The 17,805-nt window shown below is 35.6% G+C and overlaps 1 protein-coding gene across 1 annotated transcript in view; it reads right to left on the bottom strand.

Moving 5' to 3' along the window:
• Positions 1-2,406: 2,406 nt before the first annotated feature.
• Positions 2,407-17,805, bottom strand: part of KLHL15 (kelch like family member 15) — a 130,794-nt gene continuing 115,395 nt past the window's right edge. The window contains exon 3 of the mRNA XM_030188575.1: positions 2,407-4,465. Within this exon, the coding sequence (XP_030044435.1) occupies positions 3,356-4,465 (1,110 nt within the window). The 3' untranslated portion in view covers positions 2,407-3,355. The remainder of the gene's footprint in view (positions 4,466-17,805) is intronic.

The raw sequence follows: 17,805 nt of genomic DNA, 5'->3' as shown, positions 1-17,805 counted from the left end.
ATGCCAAAATAAAACCTATTCTGAGAATGGTAAATATTGAATTCCGATGGAAAGCAAGAATCCAAATGAGGGAAGGAGGAGAGAGCAAATGCTGAGGTACTGAAGGTACATGGTGCAAGATGTAAGCTTGTATAGCAAAGCATACAATAACATGGCCAGACCAAGAGACCAGACGACTAGTAAAAGAATGAAGGTCAAAAGTAGATGAGAAGTCACTAGTAGATCAAGAGTGTACCCCGCACTGTGTGTAGGGAAGGACACCTATTGACATAAACCTGGGTTTCTGCCGGGTACTTGTGACCTGAATTGGCCACTGTTGGAAACAGGATACTGGTCTGGTCTTATGTTGTAAACAATTTATTTGCATGTGCAGCTTTGATCTGTGCCAAAATTTTGGCACCCAAATTTTTAGTTATTGTCTATCTTATTATGAGGAGTTTTACTACTATTTTTATAAGCATTATTTATATGTATGTTCTCATATTCATTTCAATTGTTTATGCTTTTGTGTAGACCTGGGAGTAGAAAGTTGGAAATAAAGACTGTTTTTCATATGGTCTGTTTCTCTTTTGTTCTCGATATTGTACTGCATGGACCACTTGCCTTGTTTTCTCAGTCATTACTCAGTAGCCAGATTGAAATACTGTCTTGGTTGAATGTTGATAGATGTAGAAGATTGCTTGCTGATGGTCCCTTTGGTTACAGAGGTACAAGGGTATGCTGAATAGCTCAGATTTTCTCTGTCATGGTACCTACCTGGTGGAATCTAATGCCTAAGGGGCCAGATTGGAGTTTAGAATGTTTTTCATAAACTGATTAAAACATGGCTTTTCTCAATTGGCTAAGGAGGAAGGCATCCTAGATGGGGCAGCTCAAGAGATTTACAGAAGGATGGATGATGGACTGATCAGCATTTGGTATATTTTCGGTTAGTGGTTTTTATGTTATTTGTATGTGCTTGAGTAAATCACACTGATCTGACTGGTTCTGTATTACAGTATGTAAGTAGTCTCAAATGAATAAATACAGTCACATTTTCAGAATTTCAATTAATACGCATAGCATCTATTTGCATATAAAGGAAGCAGTGCATGGAAAGAGATATTATGCGCATTCATTGTAGAAATCTTGAAAGCCTCAAGGACAGAATCTGTCTACCCCTTTAACTGGTGTGTTATTCACTAATAACATTTTTGTGAAAAGAAATGGCAATATTCTGTGGCCTGCAAACACATCACATAATTCATATTCACAAAAGCTTGATAAAATTCTGTCAGAGAAGGTTAATTTTCTTTGTTTCTTCACTGCTAATATAAGTGCAAAGTACAAGATCAGTTTTATAAGTACCAGTCCTTCAAGAATTCATTATTACTTAAAGACAATATTACTGTCTCAGTGTTCTAAAAAAAAAAGTATTCTCTAGAAAATTTCTGTACAGCAAATATTCAAAGGTGAAACATAGTACAAGACAGATTTGGGCTAAGTATTTAATAAACTTTACTCTTTTTAAAATAAGATATAAAAAGTCTTATATTTTCATTCATCAATTCATACAGTTAAAACACCCAGTGGAAATAAAAGGTTAGGCTATTGCTCCATTCTTAATGTACATAATCCTTACTAAAGATGTTTCCTGTTACTTAGTGCTGCTATTTAATACATAAAAGAATTATTACAAATTCATCAGGTAAGGCTGACACAAATTGTGAACAAGTTACTATTATTTTAACTGTACATAAAAATGAAGTTTACAAGATCACTCACAGTGCATGTGGGTAATTTATATTACACACAAATACAGTAAAGTCAGAATATAAATCTTACTGTATATAAAACATTTACAAATTTAGGAAAAAGGTAGTTTTGCACTTTCCAGCATTTCTGTAACTGCTATATTAGAAAAAAAGCCATTTAACGATTATGCCTTTCAAAACTTTGTAGAACAAATTAATTCATACATTGGAGAACTGAAATCTGGGACTCATTTGATGGCTATGTATACTGGTTAGGAAAACTAAGTGTTAGACATGACTCAACCAAATGAGTTAAGATGTTTTAACATTTAAAGGAAATCAACTGCTCTGCCACAGTTGTGCAATTTTTATAACAGCTGCATCAATAAAACATTTGAATTTGTAAAGCTTTGTATTTTATTTTATGCCATGATCTTGTCAGAGAAATGAGAAAATGCTTAGATATTAGAAAAGTTCTAAATTAATCTTCATGTTTTAACTAGAAAGATATTGATAACCTGAAGAGAATAAACAATATTCTCAAAGATATCCTTACAGGACATAATTGAGATCTTTTTACTAAAATATTCAATTAATGTTTTCCATAACAAAACCAATTTGAACTTGTCATGCACATTATAAATCCTATTCCAATTTTTCTTTGCCATTTTTTTAATATTCTAGATGGGTCAATTCAATACCTTCCAAAAAGCATATTAATCTGATGGCTACTATCTGGAAATAATTTACAGCTTGACTTATAAAAAGTAAACAAACAGAAAAAAATAAATAAAAAAGGAACACAGAAGAAAAGATGTACTAAAATGTGAAAACTCTGCAAATGAGGCTTCATATAATAAAATGTGCAGAAATCCCAGGTTTTCATATATTTTAGTGCACTTAGACCCGTTCTGTGAAATGTTTCACAAATGTTCCTTTTGCAATGGTATTCTTGTGTGTGTAGTCTGCTGCACACAGAATATTTACATTCAAAATGCAGGAGTTGTTACAATTTAAATATATGCACAGCAGCTCAATAGTTTTGAATTTCATGAAAACTGGAGTGTTAACAGATCTTCACATATCACTTTTCCCAAAAAAAGATAATGCAAGCCTGAATTTAGACACAGGCAACTGTCTAGGGAGCCAGATTTTGAAGGCACCAAATACCTGGGCTAAACAGGAACCTCTCTATTGCTCTCCAGTCCTCCTTATGGGTGCCAACATCTTAAACCTGGCCCTGAGATGACTGCACTTTTTGTTGCATAGTTATCTTTTTTTGGCTGGTCCCAGTGGTAAAACAATGTAAAATTTTGCTACCCGGAACCTTTGCATGGGTAGCAAAGTTTGAGCAAATGAGGCCACAGACTGCAGGAAATTCCATGGGTTAGTACATCAGCTTTCAGATGAAGTTAATTCTGATCTCAATCCTTCCAACATGTTTGCCAAAAATTTAATGTAAAACACAATATCAGTCTAGATGTTTTGTATTTCTAAGAAAACTGGTGAGGTGGTCCTGGTTTTCTCTATGTATTTAATGCTTTCTTATATACATTGTCCTAGATTTCAAATCTGAATCAATTTCTATACATTTTGTAAAATGTGAAAAATTGGTTACAGTTTTAGCTACAGCGTCTAACATGCTCTAAGACATACTCGGGGAAATGCAGGCTGCACACTTGTAAACCATCCAGTTTGCAGGGCATTCTGGGATATTCATCTTCTTTCCATTTATTGTCCTCAGGATCAAAGGTAAGAATAGAATCACTATAATGGCCATTGTAACAAAGGCCACCTAAGACCATTATCTGCTTTTCTAAAACAGCTACACCATGACCACTTCTGCCAACTGGCATAGATGCCAGTATTGTCCACTGATCAGTATCTGGATCATAAACTTCTGTAGACGGACAACCCTGAGACTCAAAAGAAGCCCTCAAAATCACACATACACCACCAAAGACATACAGCTTTCCACTGTAAGAAATCATTTTATGAAAACATCTTGCATAATTCATTTTGCATCTGTTTTCCCAACAGTTAGTAAGAACTTGTGTTCTTCTAGTTCGTTGCTCCACTGTCCCTTCTTTACTTGGATCAAATACACAAACTTGCTTAGAAGTGGATGAAGATGTGATTCCTCCGGTAATATAGAGTTTATTACTCAGCACTGTCCCTTCATGTCCATATTTGTTGACTGGATAAGGATCTACAAACTCCCATTTGTCTTCAGTGATGTCATACCGTTCAGTTGAATAAAATGTTTCATCTCTTGTTCTCCCTGCTACAGCATAAATATATCTCCCAATAACACCTACAGCGAACTCTGAGCGAGGGACAGACATGTCTGACATTCGCAACCAACTATTTTGCCTTGGATCATATCTAAAGACTTTGGAAGATGCATGAAACTCTCCATCTGGACCCAGTTCTTCCCCACCCAACAGGAACACAAAGTTATTGACTATGGCAAGACAGTCAGGCCGTAGTGGTACCTGTGGACCTTCTAGTTCCCACCATACCCTTGGTTTGTGTAAAAGAAGGATTTTACTGTTCACCATGCTATGTCCTATCATTCCTCTAAATACTGCAGTCTGGGGTTTAGCTGACCGAATACGATTGGATTTCATTTCCATTAAAGGTTGCTCATGAATGCTGTGAAAATAGTTCAAGGCTTGTTCAACCTCATGTCGCAGCTGTCGAGAATATCGAAAAAACTCTGAGGTTTTCACCTAAAAAGGAGAATAAAAGAAAAAACCCTAAAATCATTACTGATACATAATTACACCCAGTTACATAAATACAGTTATATGAAGAACTTCTGTTTTTACATTTTAAACACCTTAGATGAAAAAAAAATAGGATGTGCGAAGGGCAATTCTATAACTGGGCACCCACATGTAAGCACCATGTACATTTATGCACCATTGCGTGCATAAATGTACAGAATACTGACACTTTCACAGGTAAGCATACACTTACGTGATTATGTGGCAGCAAAACGTCTGAGCATTATTCTGCAAGGGTGAACTAAGTGGCACAGCATGTAAATGCAAGGAATAGGGAATGCATTGTGAGACCATTTACATGCTTAACTTATAGAATGCTGTAAGCTGCCTATGTCCTTGTCACATTTAGGCGCCTTCAGTTATGCTAGGTCTATGACTGGATTGATGCCAGTAATGCTAGTCTTCTATAATGAAATCTGGGCGCCCAGATGCTATTATAGAATAGGCTCTCCCCGCATGGCATTGGGCCACTTAAAGGGAGGGGCCCACATAGAATTGTCCCTGTATTAAATAAATAACAGAAAACACTAATGTCCCTAGTACTATTCTGTTATATTCTTGTGATTTATAGTCCGCACTCTCATCAATAGATTCTAGCCAGATAAACCACAGACATCTAACCAGATACAGACATTTACAACAATTGTAGATTACAGTTTAGACAATTGCATCATAACAATTAAAATAATAAGTTTTTTTTTTGGGGGGGGGGCGCTGTTGAGCACCATGTGAGCAGGACGTGTGTTAGCTGAGCTCCCACCTAAGTCAAGATAACTTAAGAAAATAAATTGAAAATAAAGGAAGGAGAACTTTTCTGATTAATAAAAATCATCACTGAAGGTGAAATTATTAAGATGGCTTCAAATAAAGCAGGTAAACGGAATAGAACTGAACCTGCATCTCCACAAAAGAACTCTTCTATTGATGCTGATGAAAATGCAGCAGCCATACTAGAAGAAATCAGATGTCTCAAAAAACTCATGTGTGAAACTAAAGGAGATATCACAGAAATCAAAGAAGATGTTTCCTCCATTAAATTGGATTTATTAAGATTTAACAGAGTAGAAATACTTGAAAATAAAGCTAAGGCTTCTGAAGAGAACATCAAGTTGCTTCAGCGTCAATGCAAGAAAATCACTGTACTGGAGAGAGAGCTGGAAGATGGTAATAACCGAGCAAGACGCAACAATATACGCATACTTGGACTGCCTGAAACAATTGAAGGAGCTAATATGATTTCTTTTCTGGAAAAATTCATTCCTGAAATACTAAATCTAAAATTCAATAAAGACTTTGAAATTGAAAGAGCACACAGAGTGCCTACCTACCTGAGTTCAAATGACAGATATCCGAGGCAAATTGTGCTCAAAGTCCTCAGATATAATCAAGTATTTGAAATAATGCAACAAGCAAAAATTAAAGCTCCAATTAAATATGAAGGATCGACTATACTTTTCTTACCGGATCTCAGCAAAAACACCATCAAAAAAAGGAAATCTCTGCTGGCTTTTCGACCTAAGCTTAAGGAGCTGAATGCCAGATTTGGAATCTTCTACCCAGCAAGGCTAAGAGTTACGATAAATAACAAAACTAAGGACTTTACAGAGGCTGAAGATCTAGCTAATTTCCTGGAAGAAATATCTCCAAGCAAAATAGATGCATCCTGACAAGTTGTAAATTAAAGCTGTCGATTGTTTCAGCCTTCACTTGAATGGAGTTATTTTCTCCTTTCTTACTTAACTAAACTGTGCTGATAAACTGAGTTCTTGTTAATGTGTTCACATGGTTTCCCTAAATTTGGAGTCAAGTTTACATATTCTCTCTTTCTGATGGTAATATAAATTTCTCTAATAGTCAGCCAAAAGGTAGCTTACTATCCTCTCAAGCTGTTGCTTTAAAACAATGATGGCTGCCAGATCCTGCATCGTGGCGATTCGGCTATTACTATGTGCTAAGGATCATTTAGTTGATCATAATGAATGCATAATTTGTTTTCTTTTATTAATCTCTGTTTTGATAAAATCGAAATAATGCAATACTATAATTTATTGCTTTGCTGTATTGTTTTCCTACAACAGCGCTGTGCATATGAATCAGTTGATTGGCAGTTATTTTTTTCCCGCGCTATAATGCTGTCAGCATTTTACTGTTTAACTACCATTTTTCTGATGCATTACAATTATTGTGGCAGTAATTGATCTATACTGTGACTAATTTAATAGATTACAATAATAGTATGGGTACGGTATGGGTACAGGCTTGTGGGATGACGTTTCACTCTCCGCTTTGTTTAATTGTGTAAGGAAATAGAACTGCAACTGCATGCTAAATGGGTCCCTTACTGAAGTTGTTGTCTTGTAACTAATTGAACAGTAGGCTGTTTAGAGTCCTTGTTAATGCTAATTTCATGGCTTTTGTTAGCAAGCTGACAGGTAACAACAAGGATGACTCGCTGCTTAATTGTCCTATTGGCAATGATAACAAAAATACACACTGTACAATATGGAGGATCTACTAGTTTTCTCTCTAATTTTCCCGCCCTGTTGCTTGAGAGGGTGAAGCCAGTTAAACACCATTATACTGGCTACACTCGCAAGATTAAAATAACATGATAATTAGTAAACATGGCAGCATAGCTTATTTTGAATTTATGTCAGGATATACACAGTTAAAGATGCCTTCCTACTCTTTGTTATTTATTATGATTGCAGTGATCTTAATATTAATTAGTCAGCCAAAAGTAGTTTGCTATCCTCTTGAGCTGATGCTTTAAAACAACGATGGCTGCCAGATCCTGCAACGTGGCGATTAAGCTATCAATCTGTGCTAAGGATCATTTAGTTGATTATAATGAATACACAGTTCTTTTCTTTTATTAATCTCTGTTTTGGTAAAATCGAATTAATGCAATACTATAATATATTGCTTTGCTGTTTTGTTTTCCTACAACCCTGTGTATATGAATCAGCTGATTGGCAGTTATTTTTCCCGCGCTATAATACTGTCAGTGTATTATTGTTTAGCTACCATTTTCTCTAATGCATTACACTTATTGTGTTAGTAACTGATCTATACTGTGACTAATTTAATAGATCACAATAATAGTGTGAGTACAGGCTTATGGGACAGCGTTTCACTCTCCGCTTTGTTCAATTGTGTAAGGAAATAGAACTGCAACTGCATGCTAAATGGGTCCCTTACTGAAGTTGTTGTCTTGTAACTAATTGAACAGTAGGCTGTTTAGAGTCCTTGTTAATGCTAATCTCATAGCTTTTGTTAGCAAGCTGACACTTAACTACTGCTACTACCATTATTTAACATGTCTTAAGCAACAGAGATGACTCGCTGCTTAATTGTCTCTGTTAGCAGTGATAACAAAACTACACACTTTACAGTATGGCAGATCTACTAGTTTCTATCTAATTCTCCCGCCCTGTGCTTGGGAAAGGGAAGCCATTTAAACACCATTATACTAGCTACACTCACAAGATTAAAATAACATGATGATTTGTAAACATAACAGCATAGCTTACTTTGAATTTATAAAAGGATCAGTGCGATTAAAGATGCATTCTTTTGATGATGGCTGCCAGTCCCTGCAACATGGCGATTATTGATTAGGCTATTAATCTGTGCTAAGGAGCATTTACTATAATATATTACTTTGCTGTTTTTGTATTCCTATAACAGTGCTGTGCATATGAATCTGCTGATTGGCAGTTATTTTTCCCGTGCTATAATGTTTTATTGTTTAGCTACTATTTACTATGCATTTCTTTCATCGTGTCAGTAACTAAACTATACTGTTATCAATTTAATAGATCACAATAATAGTGTGAGCATAGGTTTGTGGGACAGTGTCTCATTCATCCATTCAGGCTGTCTTGTAATTAGCTGAACAATAGACTGTTCAGAGTCCTTGTTAAATGCTAATCTTATGGCTTTCCTCAGCAAGCTGACACTCAACAACAGTGACAATCTGTAAGTGGAATATAAACTGGAATGCTAAACTGGAGGATGACTCGCTGCTTAATTGCCCCTATTGGCAGAGATAACAAAACTACACACTCCACAATATGATGGATCTGATAGCTTCTTTCTATCTTTAACTGCACTGACAATCAGGAATTTGAAGCTATTCTATTGTCATCTATATCAACAGTGCTTACCAATATTTGAATTGCATGGAGTCTTAAGAATTAACCCAGTGATTAATTTCATAACTATAAAGATGTATGTCACTGTTTATTTATTTTAATCACAGTGCTATAGTTATTATAACATCAGCAAATTGGAGGATTCCTTTTACCCGTGCTTTTGTCTCACAGCACAGTGAAGTCTTAACAGGATGTTAATTAGTCCAATGAAACTGTATCATGTTTGGTATAGTAATTTGGCAATACAAACATTAACCCTATTAATATGGCTGATATACGAATCAAAAGTAAAAGGTATTTCGGTTGTGTAACTATATTATTCATTTATGATTCGTTAACAGCAAACACACAAGCTTTCAGTTTGCAGCCTGACATTTCACCCTAATCGCATCACTATTTGTGTTATGAAAACTATATTGTTATCGATGTGTTTACTGTACTAAACGTATTTATCAGCATGACACTAGGAGTACATTATTTCTCCGTGCTGATTAAATGACACTGCAACTATCTTTCGCATACTTGTCAATGAGTGTGATGGAGATATAAGTATTAGTGCTATTGGTTGCATTGAAGAAGTATCATAATTCCAGTATCTTAATGAACAGTTTACCACTTTTCTCTACTTGAAACTCCTTTTGTGATTCAGTGTAGTGATCATATCGATATCAATCTCTATTGATTCTAAATTGTCCACATTGGGATCACGTTGGAAGGTTGTAATACGTGAGCTAACACGATATGCTATTGCTAATGCAGTCTACTAATTGTTCTTATAATATTATTTGTCTATTGTGCACATAATGTTATCTGTCTGCAACACGTGGTTGTACTATTCTTACAATGTTAAAGTGTTTATTTCCTATCTAAATATGAACTGATTATAGGGAAATTTAAATTAAAAAAAAAAAAAAAAAGACATATACCTATAGGAAAATGTCACAGTACAATCTTTTCATAAGTGGTGGGATTCTCTTAGGTATAACATTCTCTCCCTCACTTCCTAAGCCATTACACTTGTGCTGATGATTTTTTTTTCTTCTAAGCACAAGGTTAGCATCATTACATGTTTAAGTCGTTTTCTCACACAATTATTAAACTATGCAAGTTTTCATATCTATAAGTCACGGAATATACATCAGGCTAGGTTGAGAATTTTTATAAACATTCTCTATGGTTATTAAAATAATTTCTTTCAATGTAAAGGGCCTGAAAAATCCTATTAAGAAAAAGAAAATCTTGAATTATATCACAAAGTTAAATCCTGATATAATTATGCTACAAGAAACCCACCTATCAGTTGCTGAAGCTAATAAGATTTCCATAAAAAATTTTCTCCCCCCTATCTTCTCATCTGCTATAGGGAATAAGAACGGAGTCATGACTCTTATAAAAAAAAAAATAAGGATTTAGACATACTATCTCATAAAAATGATAACTCGGGCAGATGGGTTAATTTTAACATAAAAATATGTAACAAAACAATATAGTTATTAAACATTTATGCACCTAATTCAGACTCACCTGAATTTTTTCTATCACTGGCAGATATGTTAGCAGCTGAAGTGACACGCCCTGCATTATAGGTGGTGATTTTAACCTTATATTAAACCCCATAATTGATAGGAAATCTAAATATGCCTATAAACCTCCTAAAGCAACTCAAAATCTTCTCGACCTAATATCTCAATTTAAACTTTGTGATATATGGAGAATTACACATACGACATAACATGATTATACCTTTTATTCAAATCCCCATAACTCATACTCCAGGATTGATTATTTTTTAATATCGTCATCTTTGATAGCTGACGTACTTAACACGGACATTGGCAATATTTTATTATCAGATCACGCACACATTACGCTGCAGCTCAGCATCAACCAAACACAAATAAATAGACATCGTTGGAGATTTAATTCCACACTCCTAACTAATCCTAATTTCATAGAATATATATCAAAAGCAATGCAAGAATATTTTCACTTCAACTCGCCAAATCACACTTCTTGGAATAATTTTTGGGATGCTTTTAAGGCGTTTATAAGAGGGAAAATAATAACATTTACAGCCTCTAGAAATAAAGAATTAAATAATGAAATATTGGAATTAGAAAATAAAATAAAATCTTTAGAACTAATACATATAAGTGATACTAACAATATACCCATATTAGACGAGCTTAAGGCATCCAAACTCAAATATAATACAATATTAGGTACTAAAGCTAGCAAAGATATTTTTAATAACAATGCATCATACTACTATGAAGGTAATAAAGCAGGACACCTCCTAGCTAATTATCTGAAAGCCCGCAAAGAAAAAAACTACATCTCTTCAATCAAAGATGAGAATAATGTTCTTCTAACAAATAACATAAACATAGCAAATAGATTCCAATCTTTTTATAAAGACTTATATACTTCAGACATTGAAACTGAGTCATTAAACTATGATTTTTTGGGAAAACTAGAACATCAAACTATCACAGAAGAAGACAATAAGATGCTTTCTAAAAAAATCACAATAGACGAGATTAATATAGCTATCCTAAACATGGCGACAAAAAAGGCTCCCGGACCGGATGGTTTACCAATTGAATTCTATTCAGCCTTTAAGTCTATATTATCCCCAATTTTATGTGATTATTACAATTACATGATAGAAACTGGTAATATAAAAGGCACTTTTACTGAAGCCAATATTATTGTACTATTGAAACCTAATAAAGATCCCAGTTCTGTGCAAAACTATAGACCATTATCTTTAATAAACTTGGATGCCAAGATATTTGCCAAAATTGTTGCCGAGAGATTACAACTTTTCCTACCTAAAATCATACAACCGGATCAAACGGGTTTTATGAATAGGAGATCCTCCTCAGATAACACAAGAACTTTCTCTAACATACTAATGCATGGACAAGAAACATCAGATCCTTTGGTTGCAATAGGATTAGATGCTGAAAAAGCATTTGATCGTGTAGAATGGCCATATTTGTTCAAAGTACTACAATGGTATGGTTTATCTGCACAATCAATCAATATAATTAAAGTCCTGTATATCTCCCCAACTACATTTATTCAAATTAATGATGTAATTTCTAAGCCTTTTACACCAACAAGGGGCACTAGACAGGGTTGTCCCTTATCTCCATTATTATTTAATACAGCCCTTGAACCATTATTAACAGCGATTCGTCAACACCCCCTTATCAGTGGCGTTAAAATCGGTCAACAAAACATTAAATTAGCTGTGTATGCAGATGATGTCCTACTATTCACCTCTCCTACATCAATCCCTCACATACTGTGTTTAATATCTAAATATGCCAAAATATCCGGTTATAAATTAAATACCACAAAAACGGAACTTTTGCCCATAAATTGTGTTCATCTGAAACATATTATTCAACAATATAATTTTCAATGGAATGATAATCAAATTAAGTATTTGGGAGTTTTATTTGGCCCCACTATTGAGGACACTATTAAATATAACTTTGAAAATATAATTAAAATTACTGAATTACTAACTCAAAAATGGTCACCATTAAGGCTTAATTGGTGGGGTAGACTAGAAACCATAAAAATGATGATAGTGCCAAAAATTAACTACATTCTTAGCATGCTACCTATGTTACTAAATCCAACAACATATAAGAAGGTTGAAGCTAAATTAGTACAATTTTTATGGAATAACAAAACACCTAGAATTTCAGTTAAAAAATTGAAGGCATGTCCACTAAAAGGTGGTGTCAATTTTCCTAGTTTCTATGATTATCACATATCTTTTCTCCTAAAGCAAAACTCAGCATTTATGTATGATAAAGAACAACTCAACACCTCATCATGGTTCCAGATTGAAATGCTAAAGCAACCAGACACCCCCACACATTTCTTCCCTTGGTCTCAAAAGACTAATGTTTCTTCTAATGTTTTGTTTAAAACTCTTAGAACTGTTTTTAATGAACTTGATTCAGTTGTCACACATCCCATAACACATACTATGTACATCCCAATTTGGAACAATCCAAAATTCAAAATTAACAATTGTTACATAAATTGGAATACTTGGAAAAAAGCTGGTATATGGACTCTCAATGATGTTATAAAAGATAATTCTTGGCTACCTTTTGCCCAAATAAGTATAAAATATGGTCTTAAAAGTTCTCAATACTACAAATGGGTTCAACTCAAACACTGTGTAACTAACTCCGTAGATATAAAAAAATTAACTACTGATTACCCTTCTTGTTGGCAACTTTGCAAGTCTTTTATGACTTCCAAAAAAGTCGCATCTAAATGGTACAAAATACTACAGTTAGCTAAATTCAAAGAACCTACTAATACCATGCAATCATGGGAATGCGATCTAAATGCCCAACTAGATGAAAAAACTTGGGAAAAATTTTGGTTTAAAATTACTCATACCACCAAATCTGCGTTCATTTCACAATCTATGTTCTACTTAGCACACAGAGCCCTATGGACTCCTGCTAAACTTGCCAAATTGAACACAATAAAACCAAAAAACAGTGCGAATAAATGTTGGACCTGTGAAAAAGATGTTGGAAATCTTAAACATATCATCTATTCTTGCCCATATATTCAAGAATATTTGAATTCTGTATGGGACACAATATCTTCCACCTTGAATATTCAAGATGTTTTATCATATAATATAGTTATATGTGGATCACTAATGTTACAATCATCAATAGACAAATATCAAGCACAATTACTGGATTTAATGTTACATCAAGCCCTTAGAACACTTTTCTTTTGTTGGAAAGATCTTGACAAAGTAACTTATTTATCATGGTGGAATTCTGTGTGTATTTTAGCTAAATATGAATATGCTGCGGCTGAAAAACATAACTCACTTGTTAAGTACAACAAAATATGGTCTCCTTTACTAAACTCACTACGTAATAACCTTTGTCAGAATTGAAATTATGTGTTACTCCTGTGACTTATGATTATGATCTGTCATCGAAATAATCCCGGACTTGCCCTAACTTGAACATGTATGCTGATGCTTGTTACTGTTAACTTGTTAAGCTGGCTAATTGCTTTATTTTAGCCATTTGTTATCATTTATAAAACACAATAAAAAATATTGGAACTAAAAAATAAGTTTTTTAAAACATTTTGAAAAAGAATGTACTGGAATTGGTGCTATTTAACATATTTACAAACAATCCAGAAATTGTAACAAGTGAAATGATTAAATTTGCAGATGACACAGAACTATTCAAGGTTGTTAAAACACCTGTGGTGTGTAAAATATTGTAGGAAAACCTTAGGAAATTGGAAGACTGGGCATCCAAATGGCAGATAAAATAATGTAGACAAATGCAAAGTGATGTACATTGGGAAGAATAACCCAAATCATAGCTAGGGCCCACCTTATGAGTCAGCACTCAAGAAAAAGATCTAGGTATCACTATAGACAATACGCTGAAATCTGCCCAGTGTGCAGTGGCAGCCAAAAAAGCAAACAGGATGCTTGGATTTATTAGGAAAGGGATGGTAAATAAGACCAAGAATACTTTTAAAACTTTTTTGTTCATACATGTCTATACCTAGATGCCATGGTGATAGCAAGGAGAATTTCTGTTCTGGTCCCCACTACCCTATTGGAATTATAGTTCATTTACTCCTTTCCTACCTGTCATGTCCTGTCTTCTCTCTCTTCTACCATTCTGTAGCAAGTTTAGAGATTGTCAGCCACCTAGATAATACTATGCGATGGGCAGAATAGTACACTCCTAACAAAACTTGAAACTTTACTAGTCTTCTCTGTTATCTTATTGATTTGTTTAATACCTACCTATGTTGTTTAAATCATTCCCATAATAAATGAAATCCCCTATTTTTTTAAATATCTTTCTTTGTCTAATCTGTACTGTCTCTTACATTTTTGTTTACAATGCAGCTATAGAAATTAGTAGTACATGTCAAATCATCTCATTCCCATAAGCTCCTGTCAGCCAAGATAACAGCTAGAAAATATGTCACTTGCTCTCTCTTCAAGTCTAGAGATAAAGTGACCCAGTGTTCTGCCTTCTGCCTATTGCTTTATAGAACCAATGTTTTGGAATTCCCTTCCTCCCTATCATTTAATCTCTCCACAATGGCCTTGTGATCCTTGAGTGCTCCTTTAACTCCTTGACGATCTAATGGTGCAAGAACATAAGCACTGGGACAGACCAAGGGTTCATCAAGCCCAGTATCCTACATAAGAGTAGCCATACTGGGTCAGATCAATGGTCCATCTAGCCCCGTATCCTGTTTCTAACAGTGGCCAAGCCAGGTGACATGTACCTGGCAGAAACTCAAATTAGTAAAACAGATTTTAGTCTGCTTGTCCTACAAAGAAGCAGTGGATTTTCTCAAGTCCATCTCAATAAAGGCTTATGGACTTTTCTTTTAGGAAATTATCCAAACCTTTTTTAAGCCCCGCAAAGCAAACTGCTTTTACCACATTCTCTGGCAACGAATTCCAGAGTTTAATTGCATGTTGGGTGAAGAAATATTTTCTCTGGTTTGCTTTACTACTTAGTAGCTGCATTGCATACCCCCTAGTACTAGTGTTTTTGGAAAGAGTAAACAAGCAATTCACATCTACCCATTATTCCACTCAGTATTTTATAGACGTCTATCATATCACCCCTTACTAGCTTTTCTTCAAGCTGAAGAGCTCTAACATAGTAACATAGTAGATGACGGCAGAAAGAGACCTGCACGGTCCATCCAGTCTGCCCAAGGAGATAAATTCATATGTGCTACTTTTTTTTATTTGTAGTGTCCTCTTCAGTGCACAGACCGTATAAGTCTGGCCATAACTATCCCCGCCTCCCAACCACCAACCCGGCCTCCCAACCACCAGCTCTGGCACAGACCCTATAAGTCTGCCCAGCACTATCCCCGCCTCCCAACTACCAGTCCCGCCTCCCACCACCAGCTCTGGCACAGACCGTATAAGTCTGCCCAGCACTATCCCTGCCTCCCACCACCGGCTCTGGCACAGACTGTACAAGTCTGCCCAGCACTATCCCTGCCGCCCAACCACCAGCCCCAGCACAGACCGTATAAGTCTGCCCAGCACTAGTCCCGCCTCCCAACCACCAGCCCCAGCACAGACTGTATAAGTCTGCCCAGCACTATCCCCACCGCCCAACCACCAGCCCTGGCACAGACCGTATAAGTCTGCCCAGCAGTAGCCCCGCCTCCCAACCACCAGCTCTGCCACCCATTCTAGGCTAAGCTTGTTTTCCATTCTTTTCCTAATAATACCTAACATTCTATATGCTTTCTTAGCTGCTGCCACACACTGAGCAGAGGGTTTCTTAGCTGCTGCCAAAAAAGCAAACAGGATGCTAGGAATTATTAGGAAAGGGACGGTGAATAAGACCAAAATACTATAATGGTCCTGTATCGCTCCATGGTCCATCCGCACCTCGAGTACTGTGTTCAGTTCTGGTCACTGTAGCTCAAAAACGTCAGCCTGGTGGCTAGGGATTCCCCATTTGTGAGAATTATAGGCCTGCTTGTCCTCAGAGAAAGAGAAGATACTTATCTGTAGTAGGTCTCTGAGGACAAGCAGGTCTTATAGTCCCACAAATCCTCTGAACTCATAAGTACATAAGTATTGCCTTAATGGGAAAGGCCAAAGGTCCATCAAGTCCAGCATCCTGTTTCCAACAGAGGCCAATCCAGGTCACAAATACCTGGCAAGATCCCAAAAATGTACAAAACATTTTATACTCCTTATCCCTCTAGCCACTTCAGCCTTTCCTCACAGGGAAGTTGTCCCCATCCCCTTTATAATTTTCATCGCCCTTTTCTCTGTATCTTTTCTAATTCTGCTGTATCTTTTTTGAGATACAGTGACCAGAATTCCACACAGTATTCAAGGTGAGGACGCACCATGGAGTGATACAAAGGTATTATAACATTCCCATTTTTGTTTTCTATTCCTTTCCTAATAATTCCTAACATTCTATTTGCTTTCTTAGCCACTACTGCATACCGAGCAGAGAGTTTCAGTGTATCATCAACGATGACATTTAGATCCTTTTCTTAGGTAGTGACTCCTAATGTGGAACCTTGTGTCACATTGCTATTGTTTGGGGTCCTCTTTCCCACATGTATCACTTTGTACTTGTTCACATTAGATGCCATCTGCAAATTTGGATGTCCAGTCTTGTAAGGTTCTCTTGCAATTCTTCGCAATCCTCTTGTGATTTAACAACTTTGAATAACTTGATATAATCTGCAAATTTAATTACCTCGCTAATTATTCCTATCTGTAGATCATTTATAAATATGAAGTGGAAAAAATCCATTGTAAATTCCCTCCAGAAAACCTATTTTTTCTGGGAAAGGTTCAATCCTCGAGCCATTGTCTATCTTTGTGGATTTTTTTCTTCATCCCATGATTCCAAAAGTAAAATCCTTCTTAAGAGATTCAGGACATATGATCAATCTACTGGACAATTTTGAAGGTGAATTTTCGGTTGTAGTTTTGGTAACACTGGACATTTATTCCCTATATAAAAATATCCTTCAGTTAGAAGCAGCATTATACAACAGGCACATACCTAATTGGTTTGTTACCACACTTGACACAATAGTCCTAACTAAAACTTATTTTTGTTTTCTTGACCAGTTTTACTTGCAGGTTTGTGGAACGGCTATGGGGCAGCCATGGCCCCTGATATAACCAATTTATATGTGGCACACTCATCCTTACCAGAAGAATGTAATTTTTAAATAAATGGTACATAGATGACATTTTCTATTTTGGCGTGGCAACCTCTGTTGTTTGAATGGGTTCTTAACCCGGCTTAATGGAAGAGATTCTCATTTGACTTTCAAAATATAATACAACACGCATCATTTTTTTAGACTTGCTTATTCAGAAAAAGAGAATACGGTTTTGAAACATCTCTTTATTGCAAACCGATAAAAAATGCCTTCCTGGAGTTTTCTACTTTTCATAACCCACCGCTTAAACGGAATCTGCCTGTCAATTTTTAAGATTAAAGAAGATCTGCTCTGTATTTGAAGATTTTGAAGAACAAACTACCATCATGAAGGAGAGATCTCTGAGAA

Source organism: Microcaecilia unicolor, unplaced genomic scaffold (genome assembly GCF_901765095.1).
Source record: "Microcaecilia unicolor unplaced genomic scaffold, aMicUni1.1, whole genome shotgun sequence".
Taxonomy (NCBI): Eukaryota; Metazoa; Chordata; class Amphibia; order Gymnophiona; family Siphonopidae; genus Microcaecilia; species Microcaecilia unicolor.
This window is presented reverse-complemented; position numbering and strand designations above follow the sequence as displayed.